Below are 21,281 nucleotides of genomic sequence, written 5' to 3'. Positions count from 1 at the left end.
CGGAATTACGCTTACCATATATGGCAGAGAGTTAACACAAACTTCAATGAATTTCTTCGAAATTAGGCAACATTTTATTAGGAATGCAGCGCTACATGTAAACTAAGGTTGTATCTCTTTAAACTGAAAATATAAAATTTATCTTATGTTAGGTTTCCGCGAAAATAGTAGTGAAGTGTTTGGGGCTAGCACTGTAGCTGGGTTGCTAACAGCTAGCTAGTTGTAGCCAACTTTGCTTGTATTCCCTAACAGTTTACCGCCTTAAACCATATTTTGGGACGTAATGTCGCATAAACCTACCTTTTAATTTACAGACTTCGGTTAGAAATAAACAATTGGTTGAGTTTTGTCGTTGTTTTTTTAGTTATTACTTTAAAACTTAGAAAAATACTCTAAATTTAGGGTCTTTTCATGACAACTAACTAACGTTAGCCTAAAGCATAACTGAAGTGTTGACATAGGGGACTGTTTGCCAGTGATGGAAAGGACAATTGTGCATAATACTAGAATACAATTTGAGGTGCTTTTACTTTGCGTGAGTATTTCTATTTAATGTCACCTCACACTTGTACTGCAGTACATTTCAGAGTGTAATGCTTTACTACTATTGCATGTATTTGACAGCTCTTGTCATTTGTTATTTTGCAGGTTCAGAGTTTACACACAGCATGACCAATACATAAATTATGATGTAGTTGCATAGATTAACTACCCAAATAAGGCAAGGCAGTTTTATTTATAAAGCACATTAGGCAGGTTTGAAGTGCTGTACAAAGAAGTTAAAAACAACATCATACAAAAGAACAATTCAAAGTTAAAACAATACAAATAACAAAGAGAGAAAGAGATAAAACAGTGAAAGAATAAGCTTGTTAAAAGCGCTCAAGAATAATGTTTTAGTTTGTATTTAAAACTGCAGTGGTTGTGGCAGACCATCAGACAATGCTTCCATCGCTGTGTTACATAATAAATAAAGGCAGCTTGTCCTTGTTTAGATTTTGCCTTAGGCACCATCAGCAGAGCACTCCCAAGTAATCTGAGAGGTCTCGCAGGCTTGTATTGCTCAAGCAAGTCAGTTACACATTTAGAACCAACTCCTTGTGGAGATTTTTTAATTTAATAACAGGACTTTAAAATAAACTCTGGCAACCAGTGTAGAGATTTGAGAACTGAGGGGATGTGAGCTGTCCTTTTGGTTTTAGGAGAACTCTTGCAGCTTACAACCTACTCAAAGGTTGTAGGTGCCTGATGGTCTTTATTGGAAGTCCTGTCAGAAGTCTGTTGTAGTAATTAACTTTGCTTGATATGAAAGCATGAATCACTTTTTCCAAGTCTTGTTTTTTTAAAGGACCCTGATTTTGACTAAGTATTAGAGGTTATAAAATGCTGTTTTTGTTATTGCCTTTACATGACTGTAAAAACCTACATAATATGTTAATGTCTGGTGCTTTAACTAGCTCAGTTTAGCTGATATTACTTTTACTGAAGTCAAAGGAGTGTTTTGAATGCAGGATAGAGTAATCTACACTGTAGTATGACTATAGGATTAGAGTACTTCCTCCCCCAGTGCTGTGTGCATTATGATAACCAGCTGGAAATCATAATTAACTTATTTTCCAATCTACAACTACTTCAGTGCTTTTAGCTAGGTACATTCAAGGCAGTTGCTGTGTCTGCAACATGCAGAGCTCCTACAAAGTATTAGCCTTTGCTCTGGTAGCAGCATCCAGCTTCACATCTGTACATGTTCTGGAGTTCTGTCAAAGTACTGACAGTGACTGCCATAGTCATGACAGTACAGCATCGGACAACCAGCTGTCGCCGCACACTGTCAAATCCAGGTGGAACATTAGTGTTTCAAACCTTTTAAAGGACCTGGACCAATTCAGAGTGTCCTGCAAGAAGCTAATAGGTAAAAAGTGATTTGTGTCTGTTTGGGTCAATACAAGAAAAGTTCACAGTAATATTGTCCTAGTTCAATCCTTTCTGTCCTCTCTGCAGAAGCATTTCCGATTGACGAGGTTGATGGCAATTTTGCTCGCTCTGTAAAGAACTGCATATTCTCCAGATCCATTCCAACCCCACTGAAAGGCCGGTTAAGACTGGCGGCAGCTTCTAAGGTGACAATACAGTATCATCAGAAGTGCAAGAGAGTCTTTGCAGTGAAATGTGAATGTGAAACGTAAATTTGTTTCAACAGGACGTCATCGAGGGGATTTTAGATTTAGACGTGGCTGTAACTCAGTCAGATGATTTCCTGCATTACGCAAGCGGTGGCAGACGGCTGTCAGGATCTGTACCACTTGCTCACAGATATGGAGGTCATCAGGTAATGATGAATTAGTTTTCTGTTTGTTGTGCTCTTACTGGCATGCTTTTATTGTGTATAAACTCAACACTACTAACATTTAGTTAGTTACATTAACAACATTTCCTTTGTGATTAAAAAAAAAACAGGTATACACTGTCTTTTTTATTGGATTTCATCAGATATGTCACTAAATTCAGCCAAATACAAGTTAATTAACAAAGTTAAGAAAACTTGAAATAGATAAAAATGACAGTGTACATCATGTTCAACAGATCTGATCACAGTTGGTGACAGTGAAATTTACAGATGAATTTCTCCTCCATCAGTTTGGGTACTGGGCAGGTCAGCTGGGCGATGGTCGAGCACATTCCCTTGGTCAGTATACCAACAGGTGAGAATATTTTTGAATTAGGTTCCTAATATATTCAATGTACTGTATATTCAAGGTGTATCACCAGTTAAAGCTGTGACTTATTTTCCTTATGACATGTCCCACAGGAGAGGAGAAGTATGGGAACTGCAGCTTAAAGGCTCTGGCAAGACGCCTTATTCAAGGTATGTTTATTGGCAAACCCTTTTTTTGTTTTTCTTCCTTTTCCTCTTTTTTCTTGTTTCACTTTGGAAAAAAAATGCATGTCTGTGATACTGAATGGCAGCAAGAGGCAACTGTGTTTAATCTGAAATGTCAATTTGAAAATGTTCACACAGGTCAGGAGATGGTCGAGCTGTGATCCGCTCTTCTGTAAGGGAGTTCCTGTGCAGTGAAGCCATGCATTTCCTGGGTATTCCAACCAGCAGGGCTGCCAGGTGAGAGGGACAGGTGATGGATGAAAGGCAACAAACGGAGTTAACATTTGCTATGTATGCTATGTTATAATCTTTTCAATAATAATAATAGAAATAATAATAATAATAATAATAGATATCAAATGATCAGATAGTTTTGAATAGTCTCTTTGCAGTTTTGTCTATAAATGTATGTTGATAAATCATCAATATGACTGTCAGCTGGACCATGTAGAAGTAACTTACACTCAACTCATCACAAAATTCAATAAAAACAATTTTTTTTAAAGTTTAAACCAGACACAAAATAATTAAGTTTAAAATTGTTAAAAATAATTTCCTCTTTTCCAGTGACATGTTTAAGAACTCTGTAGAAGGCCAGTGTCTGTATTAACATGTGTAGATCAATATTACTTGGCATTAAGATTGATAAACCGGGATGAACTGCCAACTTAAAACCTTAACAAAGATAGGCTCTTTATTTGTGTGTGAAAGAGTAGAAACGTTTGGGAAGAAATGTGAATCTTTTATTGTTCTGATAATGCTTTCTTTTGTTGTAGTATAATTGTCAGTGACGAGCCGGTGAAGAGGGATCAATTCTACAACGGCAACGTGAAGACAGAGAGAGGTACAGTTATGCATGTGAAAATACTACAACACCAAGATTTGACTCATTATCGGTTACATTTAAAGGTGGTGTTAAGGAGTTGTCTTTGGGTCTGAACAGTGAAGCCAATGCTGAAGTGCCTTAAACCTGCAGTTTTTCCAGTGGCTAGCTGGGGGCAACTCCACGGGTTGCAATAAGAAGTCTGATATATAATAGATATAGATATAGATATAGATAGGTATAGAAGGCTATGAGGAAATGACCCTACTTCTCATTTAATTTATTACATCAGTAATAAACTTTTCTGAATGAGTTTATGGTCTCTATAGCTAGTTATAAGTCTTCCTCAACACAGCATGGTACTAAATTATGGTCTCATTTAGAGTCAGTGATAAAGTTGATGATGACGCAGGGTATGCTTTAGGGCTTGGCTACCTCGTGATTGACAAGTCACTACTACAGCAGTGACCTCAGGATGTCTGTCAGATCCACCCCTTACTCCTCCACAGCTCTGCTCTTTTGTCCAAATATGGTCACTTCTGCCTCCAAAAAAACAAGATGGCGCTGACCAAAATGACAAACTTGAACCTTCAAATGGTAGTCCACAAGCCAATTGGTGACTTCAGTGTCAAGGTCCACTTCTTTTATACAGTCGATGGGTGGAGTCAGCACTTCTGAAGAAAGATTATTTGTCCTCCACACCCAAAAACATACCCTTCCACTCAGTGCTCCTTCAGAGGCCCCACCACCATACCATGTTATAGAGTAAACAAAGGCACAGCGAGTCATGTAACCAACATTAGGAAGGTTGTGGGTCAGGAAACTGTCCATCTGACCTGTTTGTCTGTTTCTCAGCCATCTTCACAATGCACTGTGGATTCAGCATGTTGGCATGTGCCCGATTTGCCATCCCTCTCGCTCCCACTGCCTGTCTCTTAATGCACCCATGGCCTTTCCCCTGCCCTATGCTCAAAACCCCATGTTGCTGATTGGCAGGCAAAGTTTCCCATCTACAGAGCCAGGGCTCTTCATGAACGCCAGATTTCTTCTCAGCGCACGCCCAGAGCAGACAGCTGGCAGACCATGAGAAGATGATTTGCTGATTTGACAAAAAGTGTTTTGGATTAAAATTGCTGACTTCACCATTGATGTTTGATTACATCACATGTTTTATTGGAGTCGTTTCTTCTTTTCACAGGAGCCGTTGTTCTCAGGTTAGCCAAGTCATGGTTTCGGATCGGATCTTTGGAAATTTTGGCTCAAAGTAGAGAGATCAATCTCCTGAGGTGAGTCTGGTCACATGACCTCTCGGGCTTTCATATCATTCTGTCTCCTCTACTGCAGCTTCTAACTTGATGTTATTGATCTGTTGATTTTAGAAAGCTGGTGGACTTTGTGATTGATGAATATTTTTTTTCAATCAGTCAAGATGATCCAGATAAATATTTGGTAAGTTAGGTAAAACAAAAAATGTAGTTGGCAGAAGTGTTCTTCTGCCATTGATTATGGCCTAACCTCAGTGAGATAATTTATTCAGTCATACTGTGTGATTAGTGAATACTAAAGCAGCTTTTTACTATCTAGAAACATAATGCTGTAGTGACTGTGTATCTGCATGCTGTAAATTATTTGTTTCTTCAAGATACTTCCTCATTTCATGCTTTGTATTTTTTTCCAGGTGTTTTATTCCACAGTTGTAAATGAAACAGCACATCTGATTGCCAGATGGATGTCAGTTGGGTTTGCACATGGTAAGACAGGGCGTCTGCAGGTCCTTTTTTAAAGTCTCATTTTTAAAAAATAAATATTAGGCCTTAAGTCATTACTCTTAAATATGAATTTGTGAGGTCTTAATTGACACGATTTATCAGTTTTTTTAAAAATTATCTTTTATTAAATCAAGCTCTTCTGCGTGAAAGTTCACATTTCTGATGTTATAAATCTTTGAACCTACCACAGACCCATATACTGTCTTTTTACTTTAGACTTGGACTTAGCTATTGGCAAAATGTAGATTAACCAAACTCACTCTAATAACCATATATCCTACATAAAACCTAGCTCTGCATGGGACTCACATAAATCAGTCTTAAATTTGATTTAAAATTATCTTGAAACCATCTTTAAAGGCATTAAATTTGAATGTCTGACACCTGTGAGCACCTGTTCTGGTTGCATTTTTTCATCTGCACCAACATCTACTGATATCTTTCTTGTGTTGTCATGACAGGTGTGTGCAACACAGATAACTTCAGCCTCCTGTCTATAACCATCGACTACGGACCATTTGGCTTCATGGAGTCGTATAACCCCAGTGTGTACGATGACGCATGCCTGTGTTTTAATGAAATGATTCTATGTCCTGTTCTCGTCAAATATCAAACAAATCTTTAATTGTTGCAGATTTTGTCCCCAACACATCAGATGATGAGGGCAGATACAGCATAGGAGCTCAGGCCAACGTCGGACTGTTTAACCTTGAGAAGCTCTTGCTGGCTCTCAGTCCTGTGCTATCTACAAACCAGCAGAAAGAGTAAGAACATTGATAACTGTTGGTGATAACTGTTGATATAAAGGGGACATGAAGTAATATGTGAGTTATATTAGGGATGGGGCCGATCCGATCCAGTATCGGTATCGGGTTCTGATACCAACGTAATTCATGGATCGGAAATTTCTGATCCACCTGCAGAAATTTCCGATCTACGAGCCGTGTCTGTGCTTTCACGTTGTCTGCTGGAATGATATGATGATTGCTACATAGTAGTGTTGCACTGACCGCAGTACTAAAACACGACGGTACATATGATACCATAATGTTGGAGTACTGTAGTACTACGGTACCTCAGGTACCACTACTGTGGGATAAGATCAAAGTCCAATCGCAAGAGTGTGAGTGTCCATGCGGCGTCCAATAACGGCGCGTGCTGTCCACCTGGCACTCGATATGCCGCTGCAGTGGTTTGTATCCAGTGACATTTCAGGTATGAACTGAGCTATTGAGTATCTTTAAGCAGTGAAAGTTATTATTAATTTATTTTTACTTGTAGGTTCAATTTGTTTATATATATGCTACAGTGATTTGTTTTCCACTACAGAGCTCTACGGTGCGAGCATTTTACTCGCTTTTGCGACTAAAAAAAGTTTTGCGCACGCAAAATAAATCATTCAGCACGCTGTGCAAGTACAGATTTCAACCAGCAGCAGAGTTGTGGGTTGAACGGGGGTCACAGACACAGACGGGAATGTATTCCTGTCAAATACAGCGGAGGCTCATAGTGCTGCACGGCGCAAGAACGGCGCAAGAACGGCTTACCGGCGACAGAGAAGTCCGACTCCAGGTCCAATAATGTCCTCTTCTTGGTGTCATGACTGCCCAAAAGTACCTGAACAGCCAAACTGTGGCGGCACACAGGTATGTGACGTGTCAGAGGAAAAACGAGCTGTTCACATTTCTTCCCCCCCCCCCATCACTTATTGATGCTGTTTTTGAAGTATGAATAAGTCAATAAGTAATTTATTCGATTGAAATATCAGTGATGTATTATAGAAAAGTGATTTATCTTTTTATAAATGACAAAAGGCACATCTGCCTCATTTTCGCTGTCATGATACTACTCAGAACCACGATGCTTTCACTGGTATCGTACCGTGGGTCCCAATTTTGGTACCGTGACAACACTCCTACATAGTAGTATCTACTTGATTTGTATCTGTGCTGTTCAGATTAATATCACATGTACTTTTTGTTTTTTGATAGTGTATATTGCACTAGTAGTTTAACACTGTCTTGGAATTTAATAAACATTGACAATCAATTTGAAACCCTTACAGTTGCATATTTGTTTTCAGGATGGGATTTTTCCTGTGAACAGGATTTCCTGCTTTTCTGACCTTATACTTACCTCAAGTTGCCTTTTGGGACATACATGCATACATACGTACATATCATACTTGCCTGTAGAGAGGAGTTTATTACAGCCTCATATAAAATCAACAATAATGATAATAATAATATGAAAGCAAACAGAGCTCTGGTATCGGAATAGTATCGGTATCGGCAAATATCCAAATTCAGGTATCGGGATCGGATCGGAAGTGAAAAAATGTGGATCGGTGCATCTCTAACTTATATTGATCTGTTTGCCTCCAGCACAAAGTGCAACAACACTGAAAGACTTCAACTTCTACAAAACTCTTTGCACATGACTAACTTTTTTATTGTGGTAAATACTTGTAAAAGAAGAGTCCATAAGCCGCATGCAAAATCACTTTAAAGCCAGTAAAGTCAAACTGTTGTACATACAAACGTCGTGTTTTTCTCCTTTTTTTCCAGGGCTAAAATTATTTTGAAAGGATATGGTGATATTTATCAGATGAGGTGAGCTTAAAGTGAAATATGATTTGTCCATTCTGTATGTTGTCCTTAATGCTTTATCCAAGCAATGATTCTAGTAATTTTCCAGCCTTATTCATGCACGTATTTCAGGATTCATCAGCTATTTAAAGCTAAACTGGGGCTTCTAGGTGAAGAGGAGGATGATGGCTATCTAATTGCCTTCCTGCTTAAGGCAAGTTATTGACAATGAACTGCATGCAGACTGAAAAATGCATTGTCAATCTATGTGGTCAAGTTAAATTGATTTAGGAGACTCAGATGAACTTTTTGTTCACTGGCTGTGTACAAATTGTTTTTTTTTAAACTACCAATCTAATTTGTGTTTGTCTCCCCAGATGATGGAGGACACACAATCAGACTTCACCATGACCTTCAGGCAGCTCAGCGAAGTTTCAGCCCGGCAGCTTCACAACAGGAACTTCACACAGGTAGAGCTGAAGCAGCAACGTGTTAGAATCCTGGTTTTACACCGGTGCCAGGCTGTAGGCATAAGTCACAAGAAAGCCTTGAGCAAATTTACTCAGATTTGGCACAAACCTCTGCTTGGACTTAAGGATGAACTGATGAGACTTTTAGTAGTCAAAAGTCAAAGGTCACTGTGAACTCACAAAACTTGCTTTTGGCTAATTCATATACTCATTAAGACAAATTTCAGATGTATGTATAAAAGAATAAAATGATGAAGTAATGTCATTTTATATCCAAAAGTCCAAAGGTCAACTTCACTGTGACATCATAATGTTCTGCAGAAACACATTTCTAGCCATTACTCGACACCGTAACTAAGATATGTATAGCTGCAGACACATTCAGATTTTAGTGTACACAACATGCCCCTACAAACTGCACCCACAACTAGTACAAGACAAACCCACCAATGCGACAGTTATCTGAACCCTGCTACATTGTGACACTGTAGTGAATAAATATGAGACCAAATGCAGAAATAATCCGCTCTATAGTCTATTATTCATGAAGTTACGGTTCACTTCATAAGTAACGAGATGTAGCCTTACCATAACCCTCATCCTAACTTTAACTGCCACTCTTTCAACGGAATACTTCATAGCTAGCTAATCGCTAACTTAGCAATTTTGTTTTTGGCCCAGCTGCAGTTATACATACTCTCCATAACTCAGGAACAGAAAGGGAAACATTTGGTCAGATACTGAACTGGTGACACCAATCTTGGTTAACCACCTTGAAACTGCTGATTGTATAGATCTTATGTGCTGCCACAGGGAAGATGTGTGTGAAGCATCCAGGTTTTTAGAATTTGTAGCTTCTTTGCAGCAACATCCACAGTTCAAGCTTTTTCTACTGTCATGGCTTCATGTGAGTCCAGACAGACATGGACATGAATTGTAACTTGACTGGTTGGCAGAGGCACACAACTGTTAGATGGTAATTCTAGTTAGATTTAGTTTGGAAGTTAGTAACACCTTTAATATCTGTGCCAAGCACTCATTGCTGTGCTGTATTTGCACTGCCCATCCAGTGTTTCTTCTAATTAAGTGTTTAGAGCATGAATAAATGGTGCTGCATATGACTACATGTATATGACAGCGTTGCAAATTATTATCTCAATCTATCTGAATAGTGAGTTAGTGTTCGTCTATAAAAATGCAGGTAGCCCACATACAAAAACTGCTGCTGCAACAGCAAAACATAGGCAGAACTGGTGTATCTATTCAGTTCAGTTTTGATTCAAAGGTATCCTTTTTTTTTTTGTCTTAGATGTGGGCTCTTGAAGACTTGTCCTCCCACAAGCTCTTCTCTGATTGGCTCAGCATTTACCTGCTCCGGCTCAACAGGTAAGCAAAAAGGTGTTCAGTAATGCCAGACCTTGCTCAAGTTAGTTTGGTCACCCAAGTTTCTCTGAAACATTTGAAAGGTCATTTTTTCTGCTTGAAAACATGTGCTACACTCTCATTTCTATTTTGTGCCATATCATTGTTTGTTGTTGTTTTTTGGATTGTATCAGAGTGGATTTAAAAGTTCCTCTGCTTAGACAACAAAATGATAGTGATTTGGATCGTCAACACAGGATGAAAAGTAAGCCATTGAATCTACATACTAGCATTCACTTAAACATGAAATATGTAATAACTTGAAATTTCATAGTGAGTCATGGCATTGTGCTTCAGAAAAGCAAATAAGGAGGAAATACATTATACAGATTTCTGTAATATAGTGGTTGTTTTTACCAAGAACAACTTTGTCTGACTGCAAAAAATATCTTACAGATATAAATCCTAGATATGTGCTGAGGAACTGGATGGCAGAGTCTGCTATACGTAAAGCTGAGGTGAATGATTTTTCAGAGGTATGTATATGACATTTAAGTGGTATGACAGTGTGTGCAAGGTCTTAAGTGTTTTAAGTAAATAAAACTATTCACTTACAATGACATTTCATGACTTTTTTTATGCCATACTATACTATGACCATTTTTATAACTTTTTTATGCCATACTATACTATGACCATTTTTATAACTTTTTTATGCCATACTATACTATGACCATTTTATGACTTTTTTTATGCCATACTAAACCATGACCATTTTTATGACTCTTTTTATGCCATACTATACTATGACCATTTTTATGACTTTTTTTATGCCATACTATACTATGACCATTTTTATAACTTTTTTATGCCATACTGTACTATGACCATTTTATGACTTTTTTTATGCCATACTATACTATGACCATTTTTATGACTTTTTTTTATGCCATACTATACCGTGACCATTTTATGACTTTTTTTATGCCATACTATACTATGACCATTTTTATAACTTTTTTATGCCATACTATACTATGACCATTTTTATAACTTTTTTATGCCATACTATACTATGACCATTTTATGACTTTTTTATGCCATACTATACTATGACCATTTTTATAACTTTTTTATGCCATACTATACTATGACCATTTTATGACTTTTTTTATGCCATACTATACTATGACCATTTTTATGACTTTTTTTATGCCATACTCTATGACCATTTTTATGACTTTTTTATGACATACTATACTATGACCATTTTATGAATTTTTTTTATGACATACTATACTATGACCATTTTTATGACCTTTTTTTATGCCATACTATACCGTGACCATTTTTATGACTTTTTTATGCCATACTATACCATGACCATTTTTATAACTTTTTCTATGCCATACTATACTATGACCATTTTTATGACTTTTTTTTATGCCATACTATACCGTGACCATTTTATGACTTTTTTTATGCCATACTATACTATGACCATTTTTATAACTTTTTTATGCCATACTATACTATGACCATTTTTATAACTTTTTTATGCCATACTATACTATGACCATTTTATGACTTTTTTTATGCCATACTAAACCATGACCATTTTTATGACTTTTTTTATGCCATACTATACCGTGACCATTTTATGACTTTTTTTATGCCATACTATACTATGACCATTTTTATGACTTTTTTTATGCCATACTCTACTATGACCATTTTTATGACTTTTTTATGCCATACTATACTATGACCATTTTATGACTTTTTTTTATGACATACTATACTATGACCATTTTTATGACCTTTTTTTATGCCATACTATACCGTGACCATTTTTATGACTTTTTTTATGCCATACTATACCATGACCATTTTTATGACTTTTTCTATGCCATACTATACTATGACCATTTTTATGACTTTTTTTTATGCCATACTATACCGTGACCATTTTATGACTTTTTTTATGCCATACTATACCATGACCATTTTATGACTTTTTTTATGCCATACTATACCATAACCATTTTTATGACTTTTTTTTATGCCATACTATACTATGACCATTTTTATGACTTTTTTTATGCCATACTATACTATGACCGTTTTTATGACTTTTTTTATGCCATACTATACGTGACCATTTTTATGACTTTTTTTATGCCATACTATACTGTGACCATTTTTATGGCTTTTTTTATGCTATACTATACTATGACCATTTTTATGACTTTTTATGCCATACTATACTATGACCATTTTATGACTTTTTTATGCCATATTATACTATGACCATTTTTATAACTTTTTTATGCCATACTATACCATGACCATTTTTATAACTTTTTTTATGCCATACTATAGTATGATCATTTTTCTGACTTTTTTTTATGCCATACTATACTGTGACAATTTGACTTTTTTTATGCCATACTATACTATGATCATTTTTCTGACTTTTTTTATGCCATACTATACTATGATCATTTTTCTGACTTTTTATATGCCATACTATGATCATTTTCTGACCTTTTTATGCCATACTATACTATATTTTTATGACTTTTTTTATGCCATACTATACTATGATAATTTTTCTGACTTTTTTTATGCAACACCATACTATGATATTTTTATGCCATACTATATTATGACAATTTTTATGACTTTTTATGCCATTTGTATGGCATTGTATACTAAGATGTTTGATGACTATGGAATTTTTGTGACATACTTCGATGTACCAGAGGTTTTCTTGCACATATCATGTAAATAAAGTGTTTGATTTTTCTGACCAAAATGAAAGCAATGTTTCTGCCTCTCTTTGACAAGTTGTGTGATTTTAACAAAGTGTCTTTTACTTTTCTGCCACTAGGTAGAGCTGCTGCACCATATACTGTCCTTTCCCTTTGTTACACAAGAGACTGCAGAGGAGGCAGGCTATGCGGCAAGACCTCCTCTGTGGGCTAAGAGGTTAAAGGTCAGCTGTTCCTCCTGAGAGACTCTTGGGTTGAACAAACTGACTAAAGTGAAAAAGAATTACAGCACACCAGCATTTTAATGGTCTAATTAATAAATTCTCTCCTGCTGGGGGGAAAAGTTTGGTCCAACATGTCAAGTTCATGGCTGTTTAATATTCTTTACTACTGAGATTTCCCACCATGTGTGGATACAGTGACCAACAAATTATACTTCTCAGTGCTACAGAAGAATTAAACTTGAATTGTAATTTGACTGCTTCACAGATAAATACTTCTTGTAATGCCATATTTACACCAAAATAAATTCAAATATGCTTCAGTAAAAGCTGTCCTGTTGTTTTTGTAAGAATCTAAGTTCACAGGGCCAGTGCTTTTTCCATTTCAGATTTCAGCAGGTTTTACTCAGTGACAGGAAGAAGACCCAACAGTTCATTCCAAAAAGAAATTATATTCCATTCATGCATTTAGCTTTTTAGTCATTTGAAGAGTAATCCGATACTCTGTATATGGGAAAGTGTTTTTTTAGTATTTACAGTCGTCCATGCAAACGTGTCACAATATGTACAACTCTATAAAAATGTCTCTTTGAAGTATGATGCCAGCTTTGCATTTTTTAAGTCATCAAAAACAAATAACACCTCCTATTTATTACAACAGATAATGTTTTTTTTCCCAGCAGGTTTTCAAAACAGTATAAAGCAGGTCATAAAAGAATACTTCATTTGCAAAATTAGCATTTGTATATTGATATACTTGAGTTGAAACTGTTAAGAACACCTTTTTCTTATGTGCCTCCACAATGAATAGAGCCATAAAAAAATCCTTATTCATTAATTAGTCATTGGGGACCATGTTTAACAACAGCAAAACTATGTCCAAACATCCTTTTACAATCACTCACAACTTGTGCAGTATAATCCATATTTCATTTCTTCAGTTGTATGCTCAATACTTCCCAAACACATGGATTTTCACAAAAAATGTAACAATATCAAGAAATTCCTCAAGCTTGTCAGCCATGGATGAGACTCCACTGACTTACATTAAATTGTAATGTTTTAGAGATAGTGACATACGACTGGATAAATAAGACTTGGATTTTCCTGCAGGAGCTGTCATTGAGTAATTGGTATACAAATGGTCATTTTGTGGGTGAAATATTCTTTTAAGATTAATTAGTCTTTTACTTGATTCTTGCGAAATTCTATCTTGGATAAGCTGTTAAAATAAAGGATAGATCACTGTCTTTTCTGGAAGAGATAAAGTCTGTATTGATCCGCTGGCTTCATGTTGGAGATGTTCAGTATTGTTGTGGATGTAAAGAATAGCTGTTTTGCTGAAATCAAGACAAGCCTGGTTAGGAGTTAAGTCGGTCGTCATGTGCGGGTGCAGGTCGTACTTTTTTACACTCCAAAAAACTTCTCAGGCTATTTATTTCCACGCTTCTTGTTCATGGCCAGCATCAGTTCTGACATGAAGTCCTCACCACTTCCTCCACCTCCTCCTCCTCCATGCAGTGATGGTGTAGTTCTCTTTGGCGGAGCAGGAGGCATCTTCTTCACTGAGCCAGAAGGCCGCACTGGTCTTGGGGCAGCAGCAGGTTGAGGAGGAGGAGGAGGTGGTGGTGGAGGCGGAGGGGGTACTCCACCCCCTGTGAACACTGGCTGAGGTGGAGGTGGAGGTAAAAACCCTGGATCTGGTGGTGGAGGAGGCAGAGACTGATCCACACCTCCGAAACTCGCTGGGGGAGGCGGTGGTGGTAGCGAGTTAAATGGCGGAGGTGGTGGCAGCGAACCAAAGCCAGCGGCCGGAGGAGGTGGTGGAAGGAAGTCTGGCGGGGCCTCTAAGGCATCATCGTTGGGTGGGGCTGGCGGTGGAGGAGGGAGGTTGTCCATTGCAGGAGGAGGTGGCGGGAAGTTGGTTGGCAGGTGTCGCTGGGGAGGGGAAGGTCTTGAGGGACTCTTGGCAGCCAAAGGAGGTGGTGGAGGGAGGACTGGGTCTGGAGGTGGTGGAGGAAGGATCTCAGCCAATGGTGGTGGTGGGGGTGGAGGTGGAACATTTCCAAAGTCCTGAAAAGACAGAATATGACATAATGATACAACTTGTACAAGAGGCGGGAACATTATTAGTTCTTTTTGTTTTTTTTTTAACTAAAAAAAAGTCATAGTACAGTATGCCATGAAAATGTCATAAAGAGAATAGAGTAATATTTCATAAAAAAATATTTATACATGTCATAGTATAGTATGCCATAAAAATGTCCTAATATAGTAGAATAATTATAGTGAAAGAAAGTATCTCAGAAAGAAAGTCATAAAAATGTCATTGTATAATATGCTATAAAAATGTAATGAAAACTCATAGTATAGTATGCTTATGAAAAATGTATTTAAAAAATTGTAGTATATGTCATTAGTTATTAGTATTGTAATAAAAAAAATCATATATAGTGTCCCATTAAAAGTCATAAAAAATTCATAGTATAATATGCCATTAAAATGTTATTAAAAAAAAAAACATGGCATAGTATGTCATAAAAAATATAGTACAGTATGCTTATAATTTTTTTTTAAAAAAAGTTATAGCATAATATGACATAAAATGTTCTATTATAGTAGGCAATAAAAGAAGTACGTTAAAAAAAATCATAGTATAGTACACCAAAAAAAGTCTTAAGAATTTCATAAAAAATGTTATTTAAAAAAGTAATAGTGTAGTATGCCAATAAAATGTTATTAAAAAAATTACAGCATGGTATGACATCAAAATGTCATAGTATAGTATGTTTTAAAAATGATTTAAAAAGTCATAGTATAGCACACCATAAAAGATGGTATGGTACTGTAGTACAAGTATAGTTTAAAAAAAAAAAAAAGTAATAAAATGGTCATAGTATAATATGTCAAACAGTATAAAAAAGTATAGTATCCCATAGAAATGTAATAAAAGTCCTAGTAAAGTATGCCATAAAATGTTTTAAATATAAAGTCATAGAATAGTATGCTAATGCGTTTACTATAGTTTAATATATTTGAATTCTACCTGATTACTTGACGAAAAGCAAAAGCATCACTTTGCGATTTGGGAAATGTGATGGGCATTTTGTACTATTTTCTAACATTTTATAGACTAAACAATAATAATAACAAAAAAAAAAGATCATGAAAAATGAAGAGTTTTATACCTGAGACACAGGTCCTGGTTGGGGCTTGGGAGCATGACCGTTGGCCTGGCTTGGTGATTTGGCTGGTACAGAAGGAGAAACACCATAAGTGAACACACAGGGGAAAGGTTTGTTCTAATATCTCTACATCTGGATTGTTTCACATCAGTAAACACTCAGTAATGGCAGCATTGTGTGTCGTGCTACCTTTGATGGTGGGTGAGGGCGTTGATGAGTTGGAGCTCGATGGGGTGCTGCGGTTCGTCCACACAGAGCTGACAGCTGCTTTCTTTTCTGCAGTTTTATAGTTTTCATGCAGTGACACACCATACTGAAAGTGTAAGGAACACACCACAGAGCATGAGTCCACGTCAAATGGAGATTTTTTTTCTGTCATTATTAAGTGCAGAGGTGATTAAATGTACCTTTGCAATCCGTATTCCAGTCACCCAAAGGTTCATGCTCCAAGCATCATCGCAGCAGAGGTACTTGATGTACTGAGACTCTTTTTGGATCTGAGGATGCTGTAGAAACAATCCAAAATGATAAACAGGTCAATAAAGCATCTCCTTTCTTTTAACACTATAAACCTTTAAGTTTCTCTTCATTTTTATCCAGCTCTTTGAGTTTATTTTGTAGTCTTTTCAGTTTTTTTTTATGCTATATTTTTTTAGCACAAGCCCATTGTATTTTACATCGTATAAATTAGCATAACAGCTAGTAGACTTCCTCTACTCATATGACGCCAGGGACAACAGCAACATTTAACAAAGGTTACGTTACAAAATTCAACTCCATTACAACTCACAAGGTTTACCAGATGACTGTCTTATACTAAGTATGTTTTCCAAACAAATATAACATGCTAACGTTATTAGCACAAGGCTATGGCATTTTACACTGTATAAATTAGCCTAGCAACCAGTGGAGATTTCCTTCACTCACATGAAACTAGGATAAATCACACAAAAGATTAAAATTGCTATTTTGTGGAGGCTTTATTGTCTTCACAATTTGATATTTCTTATCTGTGAAATAAAAGTAAATAAATGCTTCATTTCCACTGAGGGAAATGGTTTCAGCTGACAAAAGTAGACAGGAGTTCTATGTTGTCGTGATGTGTGGTTACATTTCTGGGGAGATGCACGACAAGCTACGGCGTAGGCTACTGCAGGTATGGTGTTGTTTCGACACATAAATATAAATCTTGCTTTAGTGGTGGGTGAGATGGAGTCGCAAGTGACAGTTTATTTATTTTTAATTTTTTTGACAATATTACACTGGAGATCACATTAATTTTTCACTTGAGGCATTCCACTTGCCTGAACACAGAGCATACTTGCCCTGGACGAGTGTTAACGTTGAGCCCTGTGACAGGAAAATCAACACTTTGGTGGACACACAAAGCTACCAGGTAAGGTGCAGTCTTTTTCCCCCATCGACCAATCGATTGGTTGAGGAGTAGGTCGAATTTCAATTGACCAAGATTTTCTTTGGTTGAATACAACACTACAGATATTGTCACTATTGTTCACTTAAAGATTCAGGTGTCTTATGCTATTAGCAGCTAATGTAGGCTCCAGTCAGTAGCCTCAAGCAGAGATGAGGACTGGGCTACAGAGGCCAAGTAAACTCACTTCTTTCTAACTCAACACCCCTGTTGTTGTTTTCATTTGCAAACTTGTACTCTGCAGTCCCGACCAATGTCAACTCAAGTGACATCACCTAAGGCGATTAACACAAGCTTCACATGTGCAGTAATAGTACTTTGATGTGTACAACAGCATAGTTCCTCTTTCAGAGTATCACAGGGTGCCACAGGGGGGCAGCGTGTGTCAACAATCAGAGTGTGAACAGGCAGCAGCAGTTAAATGACAAACCAGTCAAGTTAAAGTGTGTGTGCCTTTGAGTGCATCCTGTAATCCAGTTTAAAAAAATATGAGATGTTTGATGCCCAAATAGTCTTTATTGTTGGATATATGCCAGTAAGTGTACACCCAATATTTGCTGTGCAGTGCACACTGTATGGGTCTAACATTAATCCCAGAGTCAACTGTTTCCCCCTGAAGAGGAAGTTGATTTCCCTCATGATGTGGGGATATCAGTTAAACATAATGGGGCTGGTATTAGAGATCACCTCAGGCATCTCCTCTGAATATAAAACAGCTAAATGATGAAGCTAAATTGTTTTGCTCTCGTCCTTGAATTGCTGCAGTTTTTCTGGCAGCTCATAAACACCGCCCGACCAATCTGTCAAAACACACCCTAATTGAACACTTTGGCAGCTAAAAACAGCTTCAGTTATTAGCGTATCATCTTCATCGCCATCTGCCACAACCGAGGCTGCTTTTAACAAGTTTTACTGTATGGCTCCTAAAAACAAAGACAAGAGACCATGTGAAACCTGCTTCCAAACACTCCACTCTGACAGGTCATATTCATTTGCCCTTGGCCAGCAGCGTCTTCAGCTCAAACCTTGAGGACTCTGTCTTTCACTGGTAGGTAATTCACTTTCTTTGCCTCTCTAAGCTCTTTTTGCTTTGATCCTCAGCAACTAGCCCAATGGTATCTGCTGATTCTAGTATTTCCCAGAGAAGATAGGGGAAAGGAAAGAAAGCAGACTTTCACATCCCTTTAAGACTCACCACCAACTCATCTAATTCTCACTGTTTTCATGTCAGTCAGCATTTCTTAAGTGAGCACTGTATGTACCTCGCACCACTGTTAATATTCTGTATTTGAAAGTACTAAGAAATTAAATAAATGGTGCTTTTACAGTAGTTTATTTTTAAAAATACTTGGAACTGCTTTAAAAGTTGTCTTGTTCACTTTCTCACCACTCTTAGCTAAAATGGATAAAGCTGTCTCCTTTCACTTCTTCAAATTTAACTATTTATTGTGTTTCACAATTCCAGTAAGGCACGCAGCTGTGTAACTGACCATAGACTCAGAAACCACCATGCAATAGTCAATTCTGCATCACAGACATCTCTTGCACCATGCACTGTGCAGAGGCGGAGCAGGGGGTGGCTTCTGGGGCTCAAGCCTGGAATCCTTTAGGTTTTCAAAATGCCTTCAACTTTGTGTCATTCAGATAAATGATATGTGACCATGTTTTTTATCCTACTGTGCAATTTACCAGGGATGTTCCTTCCGACTAATTTCCCTGACTTAACGAAAATTTTAATTAAGACTAGTCGACTAGTCAGAAAAGAGGAAAACACTCATAAAACGGTCAAAATTTAGCACAATTTATTGTTAAGTATTTGAAATATTGTCCCAAAAATATTGTGTGCATTAAGAGCCCTTTGAGGCCTTTAATCACACTCTTCAACAACCATGTCAGATTTTAAATGCTGCTGAAGTACAAGACACTTTGCACTGTGCGGCCTTGTACATGAATATAACACTGGCGGACGTTTAATCATTTGGACGTCTAATCGCGCACATCCCTACTATTTACGAAGGCCTAGTTCACACTACATGACTTTAGCCTTGATGTTCCGCTTGTCGACAGTTTTTGGAGCTCCCCAACAAAAGCCCCAGATGAGAGACAAATTGGTGTTGGCTAAGCGCTTGCAAATTGCTCACTGATGCATCACAGATGCTTCCCTGATATCTAGCAGGCTAAATATCTGGATCTGTCTGGGACCTTGTTGGCGAGCTACAGCTAATTAGAGTACAAGAAATGGGTTGAGGATAGAGACAAGTGGTGCTTTCCGAGGTGTGTGCGTGTGTTTGAGAGGAAGAGAGAGCAACAGAGAGAGGGGAAGAGATGGTGGAAGGTGGACTATTGCACGCAATGTTTCTGTAAGTTATTAGCCTTGTCACTTCCTCGCAATGCTTTGTTACTTAATTGACTGGGACTATCACATGACATACTCATTGGGGATTTCTCCCAGTAAAAAGATCTTGTAGTGTGTGACCCTCTCTCACTAGTTAGTAACGTAGTGTGAAAACCACTATGACTTCAAGACTTCTGATTACAATACAGAAAGTTGTGCAGTGCACTCTTTGACTTTGAAAGTTGTGTAAACATAATTTTAAGAAATCTAATATAATTAAGTAAATGTTCTACTGTTTGCCTAATATTCAATTCACAGTACTAAAGACAACATATACCTGCCATTGTTGGGGATCCTAGAGCTGCCCAGATTAATATGGGATGGACTGAAATGTGGCAGATCTGTCAACTAACATTCATTCTGGGAACTCTATCCAGCATAACAAAAAGAGGTCTCAAGACCAGTAATGCTGTTTAGGCCAAATCCCTACCCTCCTCTGCTATGTGTCTTAATATAGTAACATCAGATGATTTTTTTCCTCTTTTTTTGATGACAGAAGTGAAAGCTAGTCATCAACATTTGTTGTGTTATGGTTTCAGAATGACTAGTCCATACCCACTGAGTGCACAGTTGCCCACGTACAGTTTTACATGGTGTGTGTTTGGGATACAGGTAAACCGCAGGTAAATTGCAGATGAATCCATTAAGAAGAGCAATGTATTCAGACAGAGTTTTTGTGAATTTGATAGTACAATTGCTTTACTGAAAGTACAGTAGTACCATTGCCAATAGTGGGATAGTTAATGGGCTAAAACTGTACATTAGTAGTTGAGGTAGCACGTTGAAAGGCAGATAGTTAAAGTGTTTATATGTTGTATTGATGTAAAAGTGGGGCGCACTGTAGTTCACATGGGAAAGGTGCAGCTAGCCCTTGTTGCAGCAGCATACCATACCATGACTTAGTCATATCAAAAATCAGAAAAAACCCCCAAAACATTCGGACACAGGGGGAGCCACGGCAATCGGTCGCATTTTAGCCATTTTTAAGCATTTTTCTGTTGTTATAGCGCCACCCAGTTGCCAATTAGAGTTAAATTCCTCCTAGGCCTAGATAAGAAATTAGCTCTCTAGCGCCCCCATTTTGTTTGATGGGGTCAATGGGGTCCCCTCAGATTATGTGTGGTCATATGCCTACAAAGTTGCGTGGTGATCGGTGAAACCCTTGAGATGTTATACACCTTTATGTGATGAGCCACGCCCTCCGCAATATTCATTGCCTTATAGAAGCTCAGTTTTAGTAAGTTTTCCAACTTTTGCCAAGAGGGAACTTTAGATATTCGTCCCTAGATTATGTTCACCCAGTTTCATGCAGATTGGTCAAACTTCCTAGGAAGAGATCGATTTTGAGTGTTTTTCAAAAAATTCAAAATGGTGGAAAATC

At 37.4% G+C, this 21,281-nt stretch overlaps 2 protein-coding genes across 4 annotated transcripts in view; one reads left to right on the top strand and one right to left on the bottom strand.

Annotated features, from left to right (window-relative positions):
- Positions 1–10: 10 nt before the first annotated feature.
- LOC117264608 (protein nucleotidyltransferase YdiU-like) lies at positions 11–13,217 on the top strand. Of its 2 annotated transcripts, XM_033638687.2 has the most exons (20): positions 11–107; positions 1,637–1,912; positions 2,002–2,120; positions 2,201–2,329; positions 2,638–2,702; positions 2,810–2,866; positions 3,020–3,118; positions 3,658–3,725; positions 4,903–4,990; positions 5,084–5,153; positions 5,383–5,455; positions 5,935–6,018; positions 6,108–6,237; positions 8,041–8,085; positions 8,194–8,275; positions 8,439–8,531; positions 9,841–9,917; positions 10,088–10,158; positions 10,350–10,429; positions 12,787–13,217. In XM_033638687.2, the coding sequence occupies exons 2-20, from the start codon at positions 1,681–1,683 to the stop codon at positions 12,907–12,909; spliced, it is 1,785 nt and encodes a 594-aa protein (XP_033494578.1). In that variant the 5' UTR covers positions 11–107; positions 1,637–1,680; the 3' UTR covers positions 12,910–13,217. The 2 variants fall into 2 exon arrangements, with proteins under 2 accessions (XP_033494578.1, XP_078018823.1); XM_078162697.1 differs by lacking the exon at positions 11–107 and having other exon boundaries at positions 1,539–1,912; positions 10,115–10,158; positions 12,787–13,056.
- Positions 13,218–14,183: 966 nt separating this feature from the next.
- Positions 14,184–21,281, bottom strand: part of apbb1ip (amyloid beta (A4) precursor protein-binding, family B, member 1 interacting protein) — a 42,914-nt gene continuing 35,816 nt past the window's right edge. For both annotated transcript variants that reach the window (XM_033638684.2, XM_078162696.1), the window contains 4 exons: positions 16,481–16,579; positions 16,263–16,386; positions 16,077–16,138; positions 14,184–14,961 (listed from right to left, as the gene is read on the bottom strand). In XM_033638684.2, the coding sequence (XP_033494575.1) occupies positions 14,320–14,961; positions 16,077–16,138; positions 16,263–16,386; positions 16,481–16,579 (927 nt within the window). In that variant the 3' untranslated portion in view covers positions 14,184–14,319. The remainder of the gene's footprint in view (positions 14,962–16,076; positions 16,139–16,262; positions 16,387–16,480; positions 16,580–21,281) is intronic.

Source organism: Epinephelus lanceolatus, chromosome 20, assembly GCF_041903045.1.
Source record: "Epinephelus lanceolatus isolate andai-2023 chromosome 20, ASM4190304v1, whole genome shotgun sequence".
Taxonomy (NCBI): Eukaryota; Metazoa; Chordata; class Actinopteri; order Perciformes; family Serranidae; genus Epinephelus; species Epinephelus lanceolatus.
Note: the sequence above shows the minus strand (reverse complement) of the source record. Positions and strands in the feature narration are given on the sequence as shown.